General features: G+C 43.4%; 1 protein-coding gene across 2 annotated transcripts in view; it reads left to right on the forward strand.

Annotated features, from left to right (window-relative positions):
* Positions 1–477: 477 nt before the first annotated feature.
* LOC121967171 (4-coumarate--CoA ligase-like 5) overlaps positions 478–15171 on the forward strand; it is a 41778-nt gene continuing 27084 nt past the window's right edge. Inside the window, exons 1-2 of one of the 2 annotated variants that reach the window (XM_042517226.1) lie at positions 478–1644; positions 1773–1950. In XM_042517226.1, coding sequence (XP_042373160.1) covers positions 622–1644; positions 1773–1950 — 1201 coding nt within the window. In that variant the 5' untranslated portion in view covers positions 478–621. The remainder of the gene's footprint in view (positions 1645–1772; positions 1951–15171) is intronic. The other variant, XM_042517227.1, reaches the window with a different exon arrangement.

Consider the following 15171-nt stretch of genomic DNA (forward strand, 5'->3'; position numbering starts at 1 on the left):
ATTATTTAATAATTAACTAATATTTTTTATTATATAAATCAAATAATTTTATAAATTTATAATTTTTTCAAAAAACAATATAATAATCTTAGTTCGTGATAAGTGTGCAGGAATTACGATGGATATAATATTATTATTTTCATTCGGATGAGGCCTACCGCTCACCCGACGCAATTGACCATTCACGTGAATCGCATTAATAGCAGGACTGGCCACGATTGACCATTTACATCACGTGCTCTTCTAATTCGACCCTGTTTCGTACCTTGCTTAGTTTCTCTCATCCGTGGATCAAAAGATAAGACCATTCTGCATCGTCATTCGTCAGTGGAGAATGATGATTTCATATGTAAAACATGTAAAGATCATCATTCTCAATGAAAGAGAGTGACCTACTCGGCTACCCGTCTCCGAAAACGTCAGCATGCCTGCTAAAAATAAAGTCCGCATACCATATGTCTCCTAAACGTCCGCATACTTTTTATCCTGCGTGTTTGATTTTTTTTGTGTTTTTTAGTCGCATGAACTCTGAAATCTCGATTCTCAACAATTGCATCTCTACGTCTCACTCCTACCTCTACCTCCTCCTCCTGCTACTCCTCCTCCTCCTCTTCACTTGCCATGGAGACGTCGGAGGGAATTCCTCGTTCGGCACCGGCCGTAGATCCACGGAGCGGCTTCTGCAGCGAAACCAAGATATTCCACAGCCTCCGACGACCCGTCCCCCTTCCACCAGATTCCGTCCCCTTGAATGCCGCCTCCTTCTCCCTCTCCCTCCTTCCCTCCCCCCTTCCCGACCAACCCGCCTTAATCGACGCCGCCACCGGAGCCTCCGTCTCCTACCCAGACCTCCTCTCTCGCATCCGGAACCTCGCCTCCGCCCTCCGCTCTCGAGCCGGTCTTTCCAAGGGCCACGTCGCGTTCCTCATCTCCCCTCCCGGGCTCGACATCCCCGTCCTCTACCTGGCCCTCCTCTCCATCGGCGCCATAGTCTCCCCAGCCAACCCCCTCAGCACTCCTGCCGAGATTGCCCACCAAATTCGCCTTTCCAACCCCTCCGTCGCCTTTGCCACCGCTGCCACTGCGCCCAAGCTTCCGCCCCATATCCCTACTCTCCTCCTAGAATCCCCGCGATTCCGGTCCTTCTTCGACCCCAATACGGCACCGCTGCCTCCGTTAGAGATACTGCAATCGGACACCGCGGCGATCCTCTGTTCGTCGGGGACGATGGGGAAGGTGAAGGGCGTAGCTCTATCCCACCGCAACCTCGTCGCCCAGATCGCATCCAACCACGCCGCGGCGCAAGTGGCGAAGGAGAAGGATGCGGGGCCGCCGGTGGCTCTCATCACGGTCCCTCTCTTCCACGTGTTCGGATACTCCGTGGTACTCCGCGAGGTGACGCTGGGGGAGACGGCCGTGCTGATGGAGCGATTCGACTTCAGCGCAATTCTCGCGGCGGTGGAGCGGTACCGAGTGAACCTCATGCCGGTGTCGCCGCCTCTGGTTCTGGCGATGGCCAAGTCGCCCGCTGTGGTAGGCCGAGATCTCTCCTCCCTGAAGCTTCTGGTATGCGGTGGTGCCCCGCTTGTTCGGGAGGTAGCGGAGAGCTTTGCCGCCCGCTTCCCAAGCGTCATCATGGGCAAGGTTCGTGTTGCCCGACATTAAATCCCAAAAACATTTTTTTTATTAAAAAAAAAGAAATTAAAGCAAGAAACGGTTGAACAGAATTTCAGCGAAACTGACGGCGGTTTTCTTTTCGGGTGATCGGACAGGGGTATGGTTTGACGGAGTCATCCGGTGGGATTGCGGGAACGGACGATCCCAGGAATGGTTCTACAGGGCGGATCTCAGCGAGCACAGAGGCCAGGATCGTGGACCCCGCCACTGGGGAGTCTCTGGGACCCGGTCAGAGAGGGGAGCTTTGGCTTCGTGGCCCCACAATCATGAAAGGTACCGCCACCAGTGCATCTTTAGCTCGTCTCTTACTAGTTACTACAATTAAAAACAAAAAAAACTAAAATCGAAAGGAAATCTTTATTTTATCTAAAAATAAATTTGATTAAAGTTTCTTTGACATCTTAAAACTACTAAATAATTATAGTCAACGCTAAAACTTAAACTGCTTAAATTATTAATTCAACTGTTCAAATGTTATCAAAATTAATTCAACTTAATTAAAATTAATCGGAATAATTTTCATCACAATTATTATAATTAATCAATTATAGTAATTTTGATTTAAAGCTGTTATAATAGTTTTGATTAAAATTACTATAATGTAATCAAAATGAATTTAGAGCAGCTTTTACCCATGTTGGAGTAGTTTTGCAAAGTTGTTACAATAATATTAGAAAAAAAGTATTTTGGGAATGAAAAATATAATGGGTGCATTTTTTAGTTTTGTAAAATGGATTTCCCTTTTGAAGATAATAAGACTAAGGGGCATTTTTTTATGTTTTGACTAAATAAAATTAAAACTACTCAAATATTGGTTAAATCAAAACTAAATCATAATTAGTCAAATTATTGGAGCAATTTTAATTAAAAATGTTACAAATTACTACAATTATGGTAGTTTTGACTATAACTTTTGTTGTATTAAACTACAAGTATAGTACTGTCAAACTTGCCAATCCATGACGAGATGATCCGTCAGAAACCCATTATATGGTGGGTGGGACGGGCCGACCCACCATCCTGGCTGGCTGGAAAATTCTCAACTCAAGGTGGATCACGGGTTAGGCAGGCCAATCCACGAGATTGTCAAAAAGTTTTTTAAAAAAAAAGAAAAAATTTGAGTTGTGATTTAGGCGAATCAAACTCACAAGCAGTTTTCATTTAGCTTATCCTTAAATTACAACATCATCGAGTTAGATCTGATGAAAATTTTATTTTTGATGCTTTTGAGTCTTGGACACTCCTCCTAGTGCTTCTCGATTGCATGAGCATATTTTTGAGAATACTTGCGAGCACATAATGGAGATCTTTGAGAGTAGATTAATTTCTTGTTGTTCTTAATCGAAGCCTTTTTACATTCTTTTTCCGCTTGATTGAACAAGCCTATCTGGTCCACCTATCCACAGCTTATCCATTCTCGTCGCTGATCTAGATCAGTTTTTCGATCAATCGATCATCAGATCTGGTTGACTAATCTTATCCAAGCCTGCTTCCCATCCAAGTTCATTCGCTGGATCTTCTGCCTTATTTGGATATGTTTTTACCTTATCTAGATCAAGCTTTATTTGGATTAAGTCTTATCTGGATCTACTATTAGATTAAGCTTTATCTTTGTTGGTGCAATTTTCAATAGGTCAAGGTTGACCTAGTTGACCAAGAGTAAACCTTGGTCATGGTTTCGATATTTGACAATACAGAAAGACGTGTAGACATGGACAATGCAGGTGCAGTTGTCCATGCGGAGAGATACTGATCAGGGTCTGATCAGGTTGAATGAAGAAGAGTCAAGTAGGTCAAGGTTGACCAGATACTTGACTGGGAAGTCCTAACTGGGATGTTAGGCAGAAGGTGAAAGTCCGAGTAGTTCGGAAAGTCCGGTGAGTGAAGCCGAGCAGTCAGGAAGAAGGTGAAAATCCTAGTGAGTGAAGATAGGTGAAAGTGAAGTCCCGGTGAGTGAAGCGATGGGAAAGTCTCGTGAGTGAAGCTGGTTGGAAAGTCCGGTGAGTGAAGGCATTGGAAAGTTGTGAGGGCAGATTGGAAATCTGGTGAGTGAAGCCGTGAAACCCTTAGTGAGTGAAGCTAGGTGAAAGTCACAGTGAGTGAAGGCAGGAAAATCCAGATGGATCAAGGGTGATCGACATCCGGTGTTGAGAAGGTCAAGTAGGTCGAGGTGGCCGGATACTTGACACGAAGAGAAAAGCCCAAGTGGGTCAAAGGGATTGACCGACACTTGGTGGGGAGTCTAGCAGTCGAGGGTGACCGGATGCTAAGCATGAGATATCAATAGGTCGAGGTTGACCGGATATTGGTTGGAAGACTTGGAACTTGGTTTGGGCAAAAGCAAACTCGATCGATCGTGGATCGATCCGTCTGTTGGTATCGATCGGTCCGGTGACCGATCGATAACGATCGAGGTTTTCTGACGGCCCGCACCGATCGAAAGCGAAGGCAAGAGAAAGGAGGGATCGGCGTGGACCGATCCATACTCGATCGGTCCACGCCGATCGATCGCAGAGTTGGGCAACTCTGCGGTGCTGATCGGTCCGGGGACCGATCAAGATAGGGCCTGATCGGTCCCCATGACCGATCAGGAGGACCCTGGACCGATCGGTCCAGGTCTAGCCGTTGCGACACAACGGCTAGTCTTCTTCGTTGTCTTCTGCAGGTTATAAAAAGGAGATCGAGCCTCTACTTCTTGTTACGTTCTTGCTCTTCTTCCTACTGAGCTGCTGCTGTGCTCTTGAGCTTCTTCGACTGGGTTCCTGCTGTTGTAGGCGTCTCGTGAAGTTGCTGCTTCAACCAGTCGACGAGAAGGCAAGCGTGTTTGTTTTACATTCATATTGTCTTGTGCTTCTTTGTATTTCGTGTACTTCTATCTTGCTGTTGCAAGAGTTATTGTGGCGAGGTTTCTCCACCCACAAGGAGTATATATTAGCCGGTTCTCCGGGGACTCATCCACCGACGGATTGATAGGCTTCGTCCACCTTACGGACACGCCGAGGAGTAGGAGTTTCATCTCCGAACCTCGTTACATCGACGCGTATTGAGGTTTGATTTCTTGTCTTCGTTTCTTGTTTTTATTTCCGCTGCGCTAACCCTAGTTTGTAGAAAGAAACGCGAAAGATTGGGGTCGGCTATTCACACCCCCCCTCTCTAGCCGTACAAAGGATCCTAACAATCTTCACCCACATCATCTAGACTTATCCTTATCCTTTGCCACATCAACTTCCACGTCAACATTTTTGACAACTCGATCGAACCTATGTTTTAATCGATAGTATAGCTCGTTCGTTAAAATCGTCTTAATCTGCCCTACTGGTATCACTTGCTTGGAGTTCACTCCTCCGGCACTTCGCACCCCTTAAGGTTTACTCCTTTAGAATTTTTTCTTTGTTTGAAGTTCACTCCTTTAAAACTTCTCACCACCTAAGGTTCATTCCCTTGAGATTTTCACTTTGCCAAACGTCCGACCACTTTGACCTGCTTGAACTTGTCACTTATAAGGCACTCGATCATCCTTGACATAACTGGACTCTCTTTGTTAGACATCAGGTCAATTTTGACCGGCCTAAACTTTACCATTTTTAAGCATCCAATCACCCTTAACTTGTTTGGACTTTTTCTTTATTAGTCATTCGGTCAACCTTGACCTGACTAAACTTTCCCTTTGCCTAGGTTAACCCTGACCTATCAGGATTTTTTACTTACTCACTTCCAAACATCTAGTCATCTTTGACATGTTTGGATCAACTCTTGGTTAAACTTGACTAGACACATATATATTATCAAACATTAAAATTCTAGAGGCTAATTGCATTAACATGTTGGGTTTTTCAGGCCACGAAAATCGCTTTTCGCGTCGCGGAAACCCCGAATCACCCAAAGCCGTAGATCCGTGCAAAGGAAAACCGAATGAAATACAAGTACGAGTTTCAAAACTTTAGATCTACTCCTAGATCTATGTGTTGAGAGCTTTTACCTTTGAAGCGTGCCCTCGCAAAATTCCCGCTCGTCCAAGGTACGTGTCGGATCTCCAAAGTATCAAGGTAGATACTTCTCTAGTGATATCCACACGAACAAGGAGTGCTCTCTAGCACTCAAGGATGGAGAAGAGAGCCCCAAGTGTGCTAGCACTTTCTAGAGCTCTCGGATAGAATTTGAAAAAGGAGAAAAGAGAGAAAAACAAGAAGACTCTCACATACTCAACTAGTAGTATCCTCTTCTTGTGTCCTTCACACTCTCTTATCTTTTCTTGGATGAAACTCAACACCTTCCAAAACCCCACGGCAACAGCAAGGAGAAGCAAGCATCCAAGGAAGAAGAAGCTAGAATGAATGCAAATCAATTGCATTCACCCATCATCAAGTGTGTGGCCGGCCACACAAATGTAACCCCCTCATTTAATGTGGCCGGCCACATTAAAAGGAATGAGTGTGTAACCTCCATGAGGTGGCACACCATTATGAGGTGGTGATGATGTGGCAAGGATGTGTCATGCCATGTAGGATGAGTCAACCTACATGATGTGGCAATGCATCAAGTCAAACTTGATGTTTCAACTTCCATTTGGTCAAGTCAAAATTGACAAATTTCTTCCTTGTTGAGTTAAATCCAACTTTTGATTCAAGTCAATTTCAATTTAATGAATCTCAATTCATTAATATAAATTGACTCAATGAATCAAATTTAAATTAGACTCATTCAACAATTGAATCTAATTAAGTCTAACTCAATAAGTCTAATTTGAATCCAATCTTTGGTGCATCATATTAACCTAATCCAATTGGTTCATTATATGAACCTAATCTCCATCCACTTATTCTTTGTGTGTGACCCAATAGGTTCTTGTAGCGTTGGCAATGTTTCTAAACCCCTTTAGAAACATAAGCAATGAGCGGCATCTAGCAATACATCATTGCTACCAAAGTTACAAGAATGTTGAGATCCAACATCACCTTGTGACTACTAATTGTGACTCCTCACAATATGTGACATTGTCCTTCTATCCTAGACATCTAGATTGATCAATATGAGGCATAGACCGTGTCATCCTCTAATCAATCTAAATCTTGAACTCTAAGTAAACTCACTCGATCAAATGAGCTCAACATCTAATGTTGACTCATTTGGGCGTAACCGCACTTAGTGGTCTCACTCATCAAGAATACCGGATGTCGCTCGTATGGGAGGATAGATCCCATCTACATCACTCACATCCTCTACATAATTCGTTATATACCCAGTAATCACCTTTATAGTTCACCCGATTACGGGTGACGTTTGACGAAACCAAAGTACATAATTCCTTATGTAGGGATCCATGGTGACTTGGTCTAAGGACTAATAGTCATACTAATACGTGAGAAAGTATATGACACTCATATAACGATCCATGATACTTTCTGATGGCGGGTCACATTCTCCAATGCATATCCATGTGTCAACTTGATATCTCCATATCCATGATTTGTGAGATCAAGTCATCGAGTTGACCTACATGCTAGTCTTATTGCATTAACATTGTCCCTGAATGTTAATACTCGACTAGGAATGATTTAGAGTAGTGTTCCCTATATCATCTCACTATCGGTTCAACTAACCGATTGATATAGGTGAGAACCATCTACTCAAGGACATTATTATACTTAGTTTATTTGGCACCAATACAGGTAAGTATAATAATCAAAATCCAAATGCCTTTATTTATATAGAATATGATACAATAAGTCCAAAATACAATCATCAAATGATTGGCTCTAGGGCTCTAGCTAACATAACAGTCTTTTTTTTTTTTCATTTTAATGTTTGATAATATGTTTAAGTTAGACTCAGGTCTTATGCCAAACTCAAAAGAATTAGGGTTTCTAATTTAAATTATTTTTCTCCCCACTTTTACATACATAAAAAAGAATAATTTATCTAATTTTATGACTCTTAAGGATCTCTTTAGATATTGCACCAACAAAATTCCCGTTGGAGTTGTAAGGTTGTAAACAAAGTCTTACATTGAAAACAAGAAAAGATCATGGGCTTATAAGAGAAAGATATTTTCATTGGTATGAAACATTTTGGGAAGAGCCCAAAAATAAAACCACGAGGGTTTAAGCACAAAGTGGACAATATCATACCATTGTAGAGATATCTAAATTTCTTCTATTTTAACACTTGGTATTAGAGTCCGGACTGTCAGAATTTATAACCGCCGACTGTGTATAAGAGTTATGATCTAATCAAGCTATGTGAGTAGAGTATTGACCTCAAACAAAGAAAATAGGAGCTCCCATGTCCGGATCAAGAGGACTAGACACTAGGCGGGGAGTCCTAATAGGTTGGGTGGACCGAGAGGCAAGAAGATCTAGTAGGTCGGTTGGATCGAGGGGCAAGAAGACCTGGTAGGTCGAGGAACGAATGTCAAATGGATAGGCTTTCTGCTTGAGGGGTCTTGTGGTCCTTTGTTTGAGAGGGATTGTTGGGTTGTAAGATTACAAATAAAGTCCCATATTGAAAACGCATAGAAAAGATCATGGGTTTATAAGGAGAAGATATCTCCATTGGTATAAGACATTTTGGAAAGAGCTCAAAAATAAAATCATGAGAGTTTAAGCTCAAAATGGACAATATTATATCATTATTGAGATATCTAAATTTCTTCGGTCCCTACAATTTCCTTACTCAAAATTACTTTTCATACCCTTTTGAAAGACTATAAACTTTTCAAAAAAATTTCTCATTTTAAAATTACCTTTCAAAATATTTTTAAAAATTAAGGTTTTTTCAGAATCTTCATTTTCAAAATATTTTTAAAATTTTGCGTAATATGATTTTCAAAAAATTTTGGAAGTAATTTTTAATGAGTAATTTCAATAATTTTTTGAAAGTAGTGTTAAAACACTTTTTCAAAAATAAATAAATAAATTTCAATATATTTTCTGATATAAATTTTGAAACATATTTGAAAATATTTTTAAAATTGTTGTCAAAATTTTAAAAATTATTTTCCAAACAACTTTTAAAATATTGTGTCAATTTGAAAATTCGTTTTAAAATCGAGTCTTTCATCAGGGTCGCCCTCTTAACCTGACAACATAGGTACCTATGTGTAAGAGTTCAAAGTTGACCTAAATTTTAAATGTTGGTCAACAATCATCATTTTCAAGATGTATAGTTTTTTTTTGAAAAGACACATATACTTACACTGAATCAAGAATTAATTTAAATTAGACATTAATATTTTGGAAATAATTAAAAAAAATAAATTTAGAATTTTTTAAAAATATTTTTCAATTTATGTTTTTCTAACATTTATCAATTTTAGGTGATTAAGATTAAGTTTGAATTGAGAAGAGTGTTTGACCTTGGCTAGATTTTGGTTTAGCTTTGGGTCAGTTAAGTAGATTTTCTTAAATCAGCTTCTAGATCGTGGCGATGTTCGGATCCACGACCATTTCCTTTGACAAAACTAATATAAGAAATTACGCATTGATCAACTCAGTACAAAATCTAGTCTAACTAGTTTGGAATGTGGTGAATTAGTTTCGGCTAGTTCAATTTAGCTAGGTGCACCAGATAAGATACATCTTATCCAATCTAGACATGCACTTAATCTAAGCAATAACGACCTGGATATAAATGTATAGTATGTGAAATATGATATATTGCAAATAATTAAAGTATACATGAGCTTGTCAAGTCAAGCAAGTAAATCAATCAAGTTAAATAAGTCATAATATAAGTTTCTAATAATGTATCAAATTCTCGATTTAATACATTTCGTGTTAACTCACGAATGTGCCAACTCATTTGACATATATTGATTTTTACTAGGTTTATTATTTTGTTGGATATTAATTTATTGAATAGTTTCATAATCAAAAGGTAGGTTTAGGAATTTTAAGTTTGACTTAGATATGTAAATCAAGTCTATATTTCAAATGTTTGTAAAATTATTAATTTTGTTTGTAAGTTCTAATTTTGTTTTTCCAAACTTGTAGTTTTCGAATTTTAATTTTAAAATAATTTTTAAAGTTTAAATTTTAAATTTTTGAAAACTGATTTTTATAATTTAAATTTGAATTTTTGAGATTTGGATTAGTCTTTTTAAAATTTGATTTTTTTGTGTTTTCATGGTTTTTAAAATTAAATTTTAATTTTTAAAATATAATTTGAATTTTTAAAATTTAAATTTGATTTTTTTTAATTTGAAAATTTATTTTCTTATTTTTCACATTTGAATTCAGATTTTAAACTTTGACTGGGCTTTTTAAAATTTGAAAAAATTTCTTTTGAATTTTTAAAATATTTTTAAAATTTTAAATCTTATTTTTTGATTTTTAATATTTAAATTAATTAGATTTGACTTTGCTAATTTAAGATTATCTTCATTAATTAAATTATTAATTTTGAATGTCAATTTGGTCAAAATCTAAAGTCATTTATATTGATTTGATTTTGATTGACCAAATCAATATTTTTATTGGCCTATCATAATAATTTGATCAAATTCTTGATTAATTAGATTAGAATTTTGATTAAATTGATTTATATATGAATTATCTAACTTATCTATTTTTTAACAGGTTCTAAACTATAATTAACTAAATTATAACTGATCCGGTAGTAAGAGCAGGGGGCCCCGCCATGGGAAGTCAACGCCACGTGGAAAATATAGTGGTAGTCGTCCGTCCGGAAAGGGATGGGTCCGATCGGACGTCCGACCGGCCGATGGAATCGAACGCCCGGAGAGGGATGGGTCCGATCGGCTTGCCGACCGGACGATATACAGCTGATGGTTAAAGGCGCCCTGTCGAAAGCAGAGTTCCGGCGCTTAGGGGAAAAGGTCGTGGGCCGAGCGGACCCCACGCTCGGCCAAGGCCATAAGGTAACACTGCTAATAGTCCCCATAAAGCATGTGATGGAGAATCTCCCCAAGTAAACCACCGCATATGTCCGGCCGGATGTTGAGGGAGTTGTCCGCCCGGACGCTAGATCTGGAGCAAAGGGGAAAAGGACAAGGGAGGTCTTTTTCTGACAGCAGGTATGTTTTACGTGTAGGTCATGCTCCAAATCTTGTGACAGAGGACACATATGCACCTCGATATGCGTGCCCTAACCCTTCACAACTCTATATAAAGAGCCTCAGATTTCGCCGGAGGTACGCATTCTGAGACTTTGGTAGCCACCTTTTTCATCGTTGCTTACCTGACTTGAGCGTCGGAGGGTCGCCGCCGGGAACCCCCTTCCCGGCTCGACTTCTGTGCAGGTTCGCCGGAGCATCGCGCCACCCGTAGGAGATCTACATCAGCGAGCCGGAGAGCGCCACGTGCCACGCTCCTGCATCCGACTGGAAACAATGGATGAGGCTGGACGACAACACACGGTGGCGCTTTCGACGGAAGAACTCGAAGCTCTGGTCGAGATAAGGGCCGCTAAACTTGTGGAGCAAAATCAGAAAGCATCAGCCGAGCGGCCTGAGTCGAGCAGAAGCACCTCAAGCCACCGTTGCATTTCATCGGGCCTTATTTCGCACCCCTCGCCGTACCATTTCGGGAGATAGAGGATCTTCTTGAGACGAAATGCCGAGATGAGAAGAAAGCCCGGGCGGACTCATCTCCGGCGGATCAATCGCCAATTCTCGAAGGCCATTCTACAAGACCCTCTCCAAGCACTATGTGCCTCAGCGATCGGCGAGTACAACGGAACAACGGACCGGATGATCATGGGTAAGTTTGATAACTGTCACGCTCCATCAATATCGATGGCGTAAAGTCTGAGTCTTTCTTACCACTCTTTCTGGATCGGCTCAACGGTGGTTTCGAGGTTGCCGGACGGATCCATCACTAGCTTCAAGGACTTCACCATTTTCCAAGCAGTCGGCGTTATCGGAAGACAAGTGTCGACTTGGCCATCAAGAAGGCGGGAGAATCGCTTGAGCTTACATCCGTGATTGATCAAGTGGACGATGGATATTCCAGCGGCCATCGGAGACGATGATGAATGCCTTCACGCAAGGCCTTGTGGATGGGGACTTCTTCCGCTCGGAAAGCCGCCCGAGATTATGATCACATGCTACATCGAGCCAGCGAATACATAAGCGTGGAAGCAAGCCGCCGGAAAAACTCAACCGGGCACCTATTCATGCGACGACAAGCGTCGCTCATCAACCGTAGAGGACCAAGGGTGAAGCAATCCGCTCCCCTCGGGTGAGGTCCCAAGTACAAGAGGTAGATGCCGCTCGGCCCAAGCCAAAGAAGAGGTGGACCCTATGTTTTGCTCCTTCCACCGGACGGATACGCACAACACGAGGGACCGAGGCGTGCTGGTAGGCGAACCGGCGCGCGGACAGGCGTGCGGTGACGGTGAAGTGCATGACGACGATCCCGGGAAGCCGGACCCGCCGGGTCCGGACGGCAACGGCGCGCGCGCGACGCGCTCGGGTGAGAACGGGAGAAGTCACCGTCCACTCGGGAAGAGGAAAAGCAGAGCAATACTTCCGGGCGAGATCAGCGTTATGCCGTGGGCGATCGGAGGAGACTCAATCGAGTTAGAAAGCGGGCGTCAAGCGACTCGGATCCACGGTCGGGCGAGGCGGAGCAGCGGACCGAAATCACTTCGGGCGGGGACTTAGAAGGAGTTGAAGTGCCCCACGATGACGCTGCTCATTAAAGCGGTAATAGCAAATTACACTATTCACCGCATATTTGTTGACACAGGGAGTTCGGTCAACATCATATTCAAGAAGGCGTTTGATCGCAAATTGATCGGGGTTGCTTCCATGACCCTCTCACGGGTTTATGGGCAGAAGTTCGGTAGGTCGGACAGATTCTGGCTACCTCGCTAGGAGAAGAGCGCTCAGGAGGGACAATAAGCTTGTGGTGGTCGACTCTCCCTCGTCCTACAACATCATTTTGGGCCGCGAATTCCAAGCGGTCGTCTTAACCTTCCACCAGAAGAAGTTCCCGTTGAAGACAAGGTGGGAGAAGTACGGGAGATCGGTTAGCGGCTCGGCGATGCTACATCGAGATGATCCAGCGGAGTCCAAGGCGCCTCGGATCGAGGTAAACGCCATCACCGAAAAGCCACCCACTTTAATTTATGAGGAAAAGAGGAAGTGCAGATTCATCGATCCGATCGGAGGCCACCACCTTTATTGCGTCCGATCCGGAGGAGAAAGAAAGAGGGGTGATCCATGCCTCGGGAGAAATCATGATGTCTTCGTGCAGTCGACACATGAGCGCACGGAATTTCGAGCATAGCGCGACCTGAGTTACATGTAGGACTTCGATAAGCGAGAAAAGAGATTTGTGCGGCGAATGCTATCATCGGCGGAGGTAAAAACTCAGGCCATATATCGAGGTGCGGTTCCGTTGGTAGCTAACGTAGTACTAGTCTCAAGCCGGCAAGTGGAGAGTCTGCGTCGACTTTCGGACTTAAACAAAGCATGCCCAAAGATTTTTATCCCCTGCCTTGGATAGATCAGCACCGGCTGCGAATTAATTTGTATGCTCGACGCCTACCAAGGATATCATCAAGTGCCGCCTGGGAAGATCAAGAAAAAGTAAGCTTTATAATGACGACACATATTGCTATAATGTGATGCCGTTCGGATTGAAGAACGCCGGGGCCCGGCGCTTGATGAACAAAGTGTTCAGGGAGCAAATCGGGCGTAAAGTCTATGTGGGCGACATTCTTATCAAATCCGTCCGGCGGCCGATCTCTTCAAGGACATGGAAGAAACCTTCCGAGCCAAATATGGAGTCAAGCTAAATCCCGAAGTGCCTGAGCAAAAGGAGGGCGTTTCTTGGGGTACATAGTGACCGAGGAATCAAGCAAATCCTAGCAAGGTGAAAGTTCTACAAGACATGCCGCCTCAGAAATCCGAGGAAGTGCGGTTGGGTCGGATAACGCATTGTCGGATTCATCTCAAGCCGGAGCCTCCCTTTCTTCAAAATTTTGCGCAAGGCCACTAAATTTCACTGGGACGAGGAATGCGACCGAGCATTCGAAGAATTGAAGACATATCTTAATTCCCTGCCTGTACTAGCCAAGCCGATCGGGGGTGAGTCACTTTATATTTATCTGTCTTCAACTGAGCATGTTGTAGGCTCAGCACTTGTGAGGGCAGCCGGTGTATTTTCTAAGCCACATTTTAAAAGATGCTGAATCTCGTTACACCGGGCTCGAGAAGTTGGCCTTTGCTTTGGTTCTAGCCGCTCGGCGCCTTCGACCGTATTTCTTGGCTCACACCATCATTGTCCGGACGAACAGTCCACTAGGAAGAGTACTGTTGAATCCAGAAGCGTCCGGACGGCTCATCAAGTGGACGATAGAATTAAGTGAATTTGACATCCAATACCAGCCCCGCTCGGCGATCAAAGCGCAATCCTTGGCTGATTTTGTGATCGAAGTGCAAAGGCCAGAGCCGGAAGCTACGTGGAGAATATATGTGGATGGGTCTTCCACTCGGCTCGGAAGTGGGATTGGAATATTGCTGCTCTCACCTCAAGAAGAAAAGATGCACCTATCCGTCCGGCTAGATTACAAAGCTACCAACAATGAAGCGAGTATGAGGCCCTCATAGCCGGATTGCAGGCACGGCATGTGGGGCCGGTCGGGTGACACTTTCGGATTCACGGTTGGCGCTCGGCAACTTCGGCACCTTTGAAATCAAGCGTTAGGCTTAAACTCTGAGGCCTTTGAAAACTCAAAGCTACTTTCAGAGGTGCTTATTCGGAAGATTCCCGATCGGAGAACCGTAGATGAGTTAGCCAACTCGAGCTCAATAGCGCTGTCGCCATTCAGAACCAATTGAAAAATCTGCGATGGCGCGTGTCGACCGGATCTGAGGCCTCACGTTTCAAGCGGAGGACACCCATCATAGAGTTCCTCCGCTCGGGAGCCACACCGGCCGATCGGGATGAAGCCCAGCTGCTCAGAAGGAGGGCCGGTCGGTTCACACTCATTGGCGATCAGCTCTACAAGAAGGCTTTCTCTCGCCCGCTGTTGAAATGCATGAGCTCGGAGGACTCGGCTTACATCCTCCAAGAGGTACATCAAGGATCGTGCGGAGGACATCCGGGCGGACGATCACTAGCTAAGAAGATCCTGCTAGCTGGATACTTTTGGCCGACCTTACAAATAGATGCCGCTCGGACAGTATCTACATGCCTTTCATGCCAGAAGTATCACAACTTCTCCCACCGACCGGCGGAGGAGATGAAAGTATCAACCGTCTCATGTCCGTTCGATCAATGGGGAATGGATATTGTGGGTCCATTTCCGATGGCGACCGGGCAGAGGAAATTTTTGCTGGTGGCGGTCGATTATTTTTCCAAGTGGGTAGAGGCCGAACCACTAGCCAAGATCACCGAACAGATGGTCAAAAAATTCATCTGGCAACACATCATCTGTAGGTTCGGTATCCCTCGCCGATTGGTTTCCGACAATGGGCGGCAATTCACAGGGAAGGTGCTAGAAGATTGGTGCAAAAGCTACGGC

Source organism: Zingiber officinale, chromosome 3B, assembly GCF_018446385.1.
Source record: "Zingiber officinale cultivar Zhangliang chromosome 3B, Zo_v1.1, whole genome shotgun sequence".
NCBI lineage: Eukaryota > Viridiplantae > Streptophyta > Magnoliopsida > Zingiberales > Zingiberaceae > Zingiber > Zingiber officinale.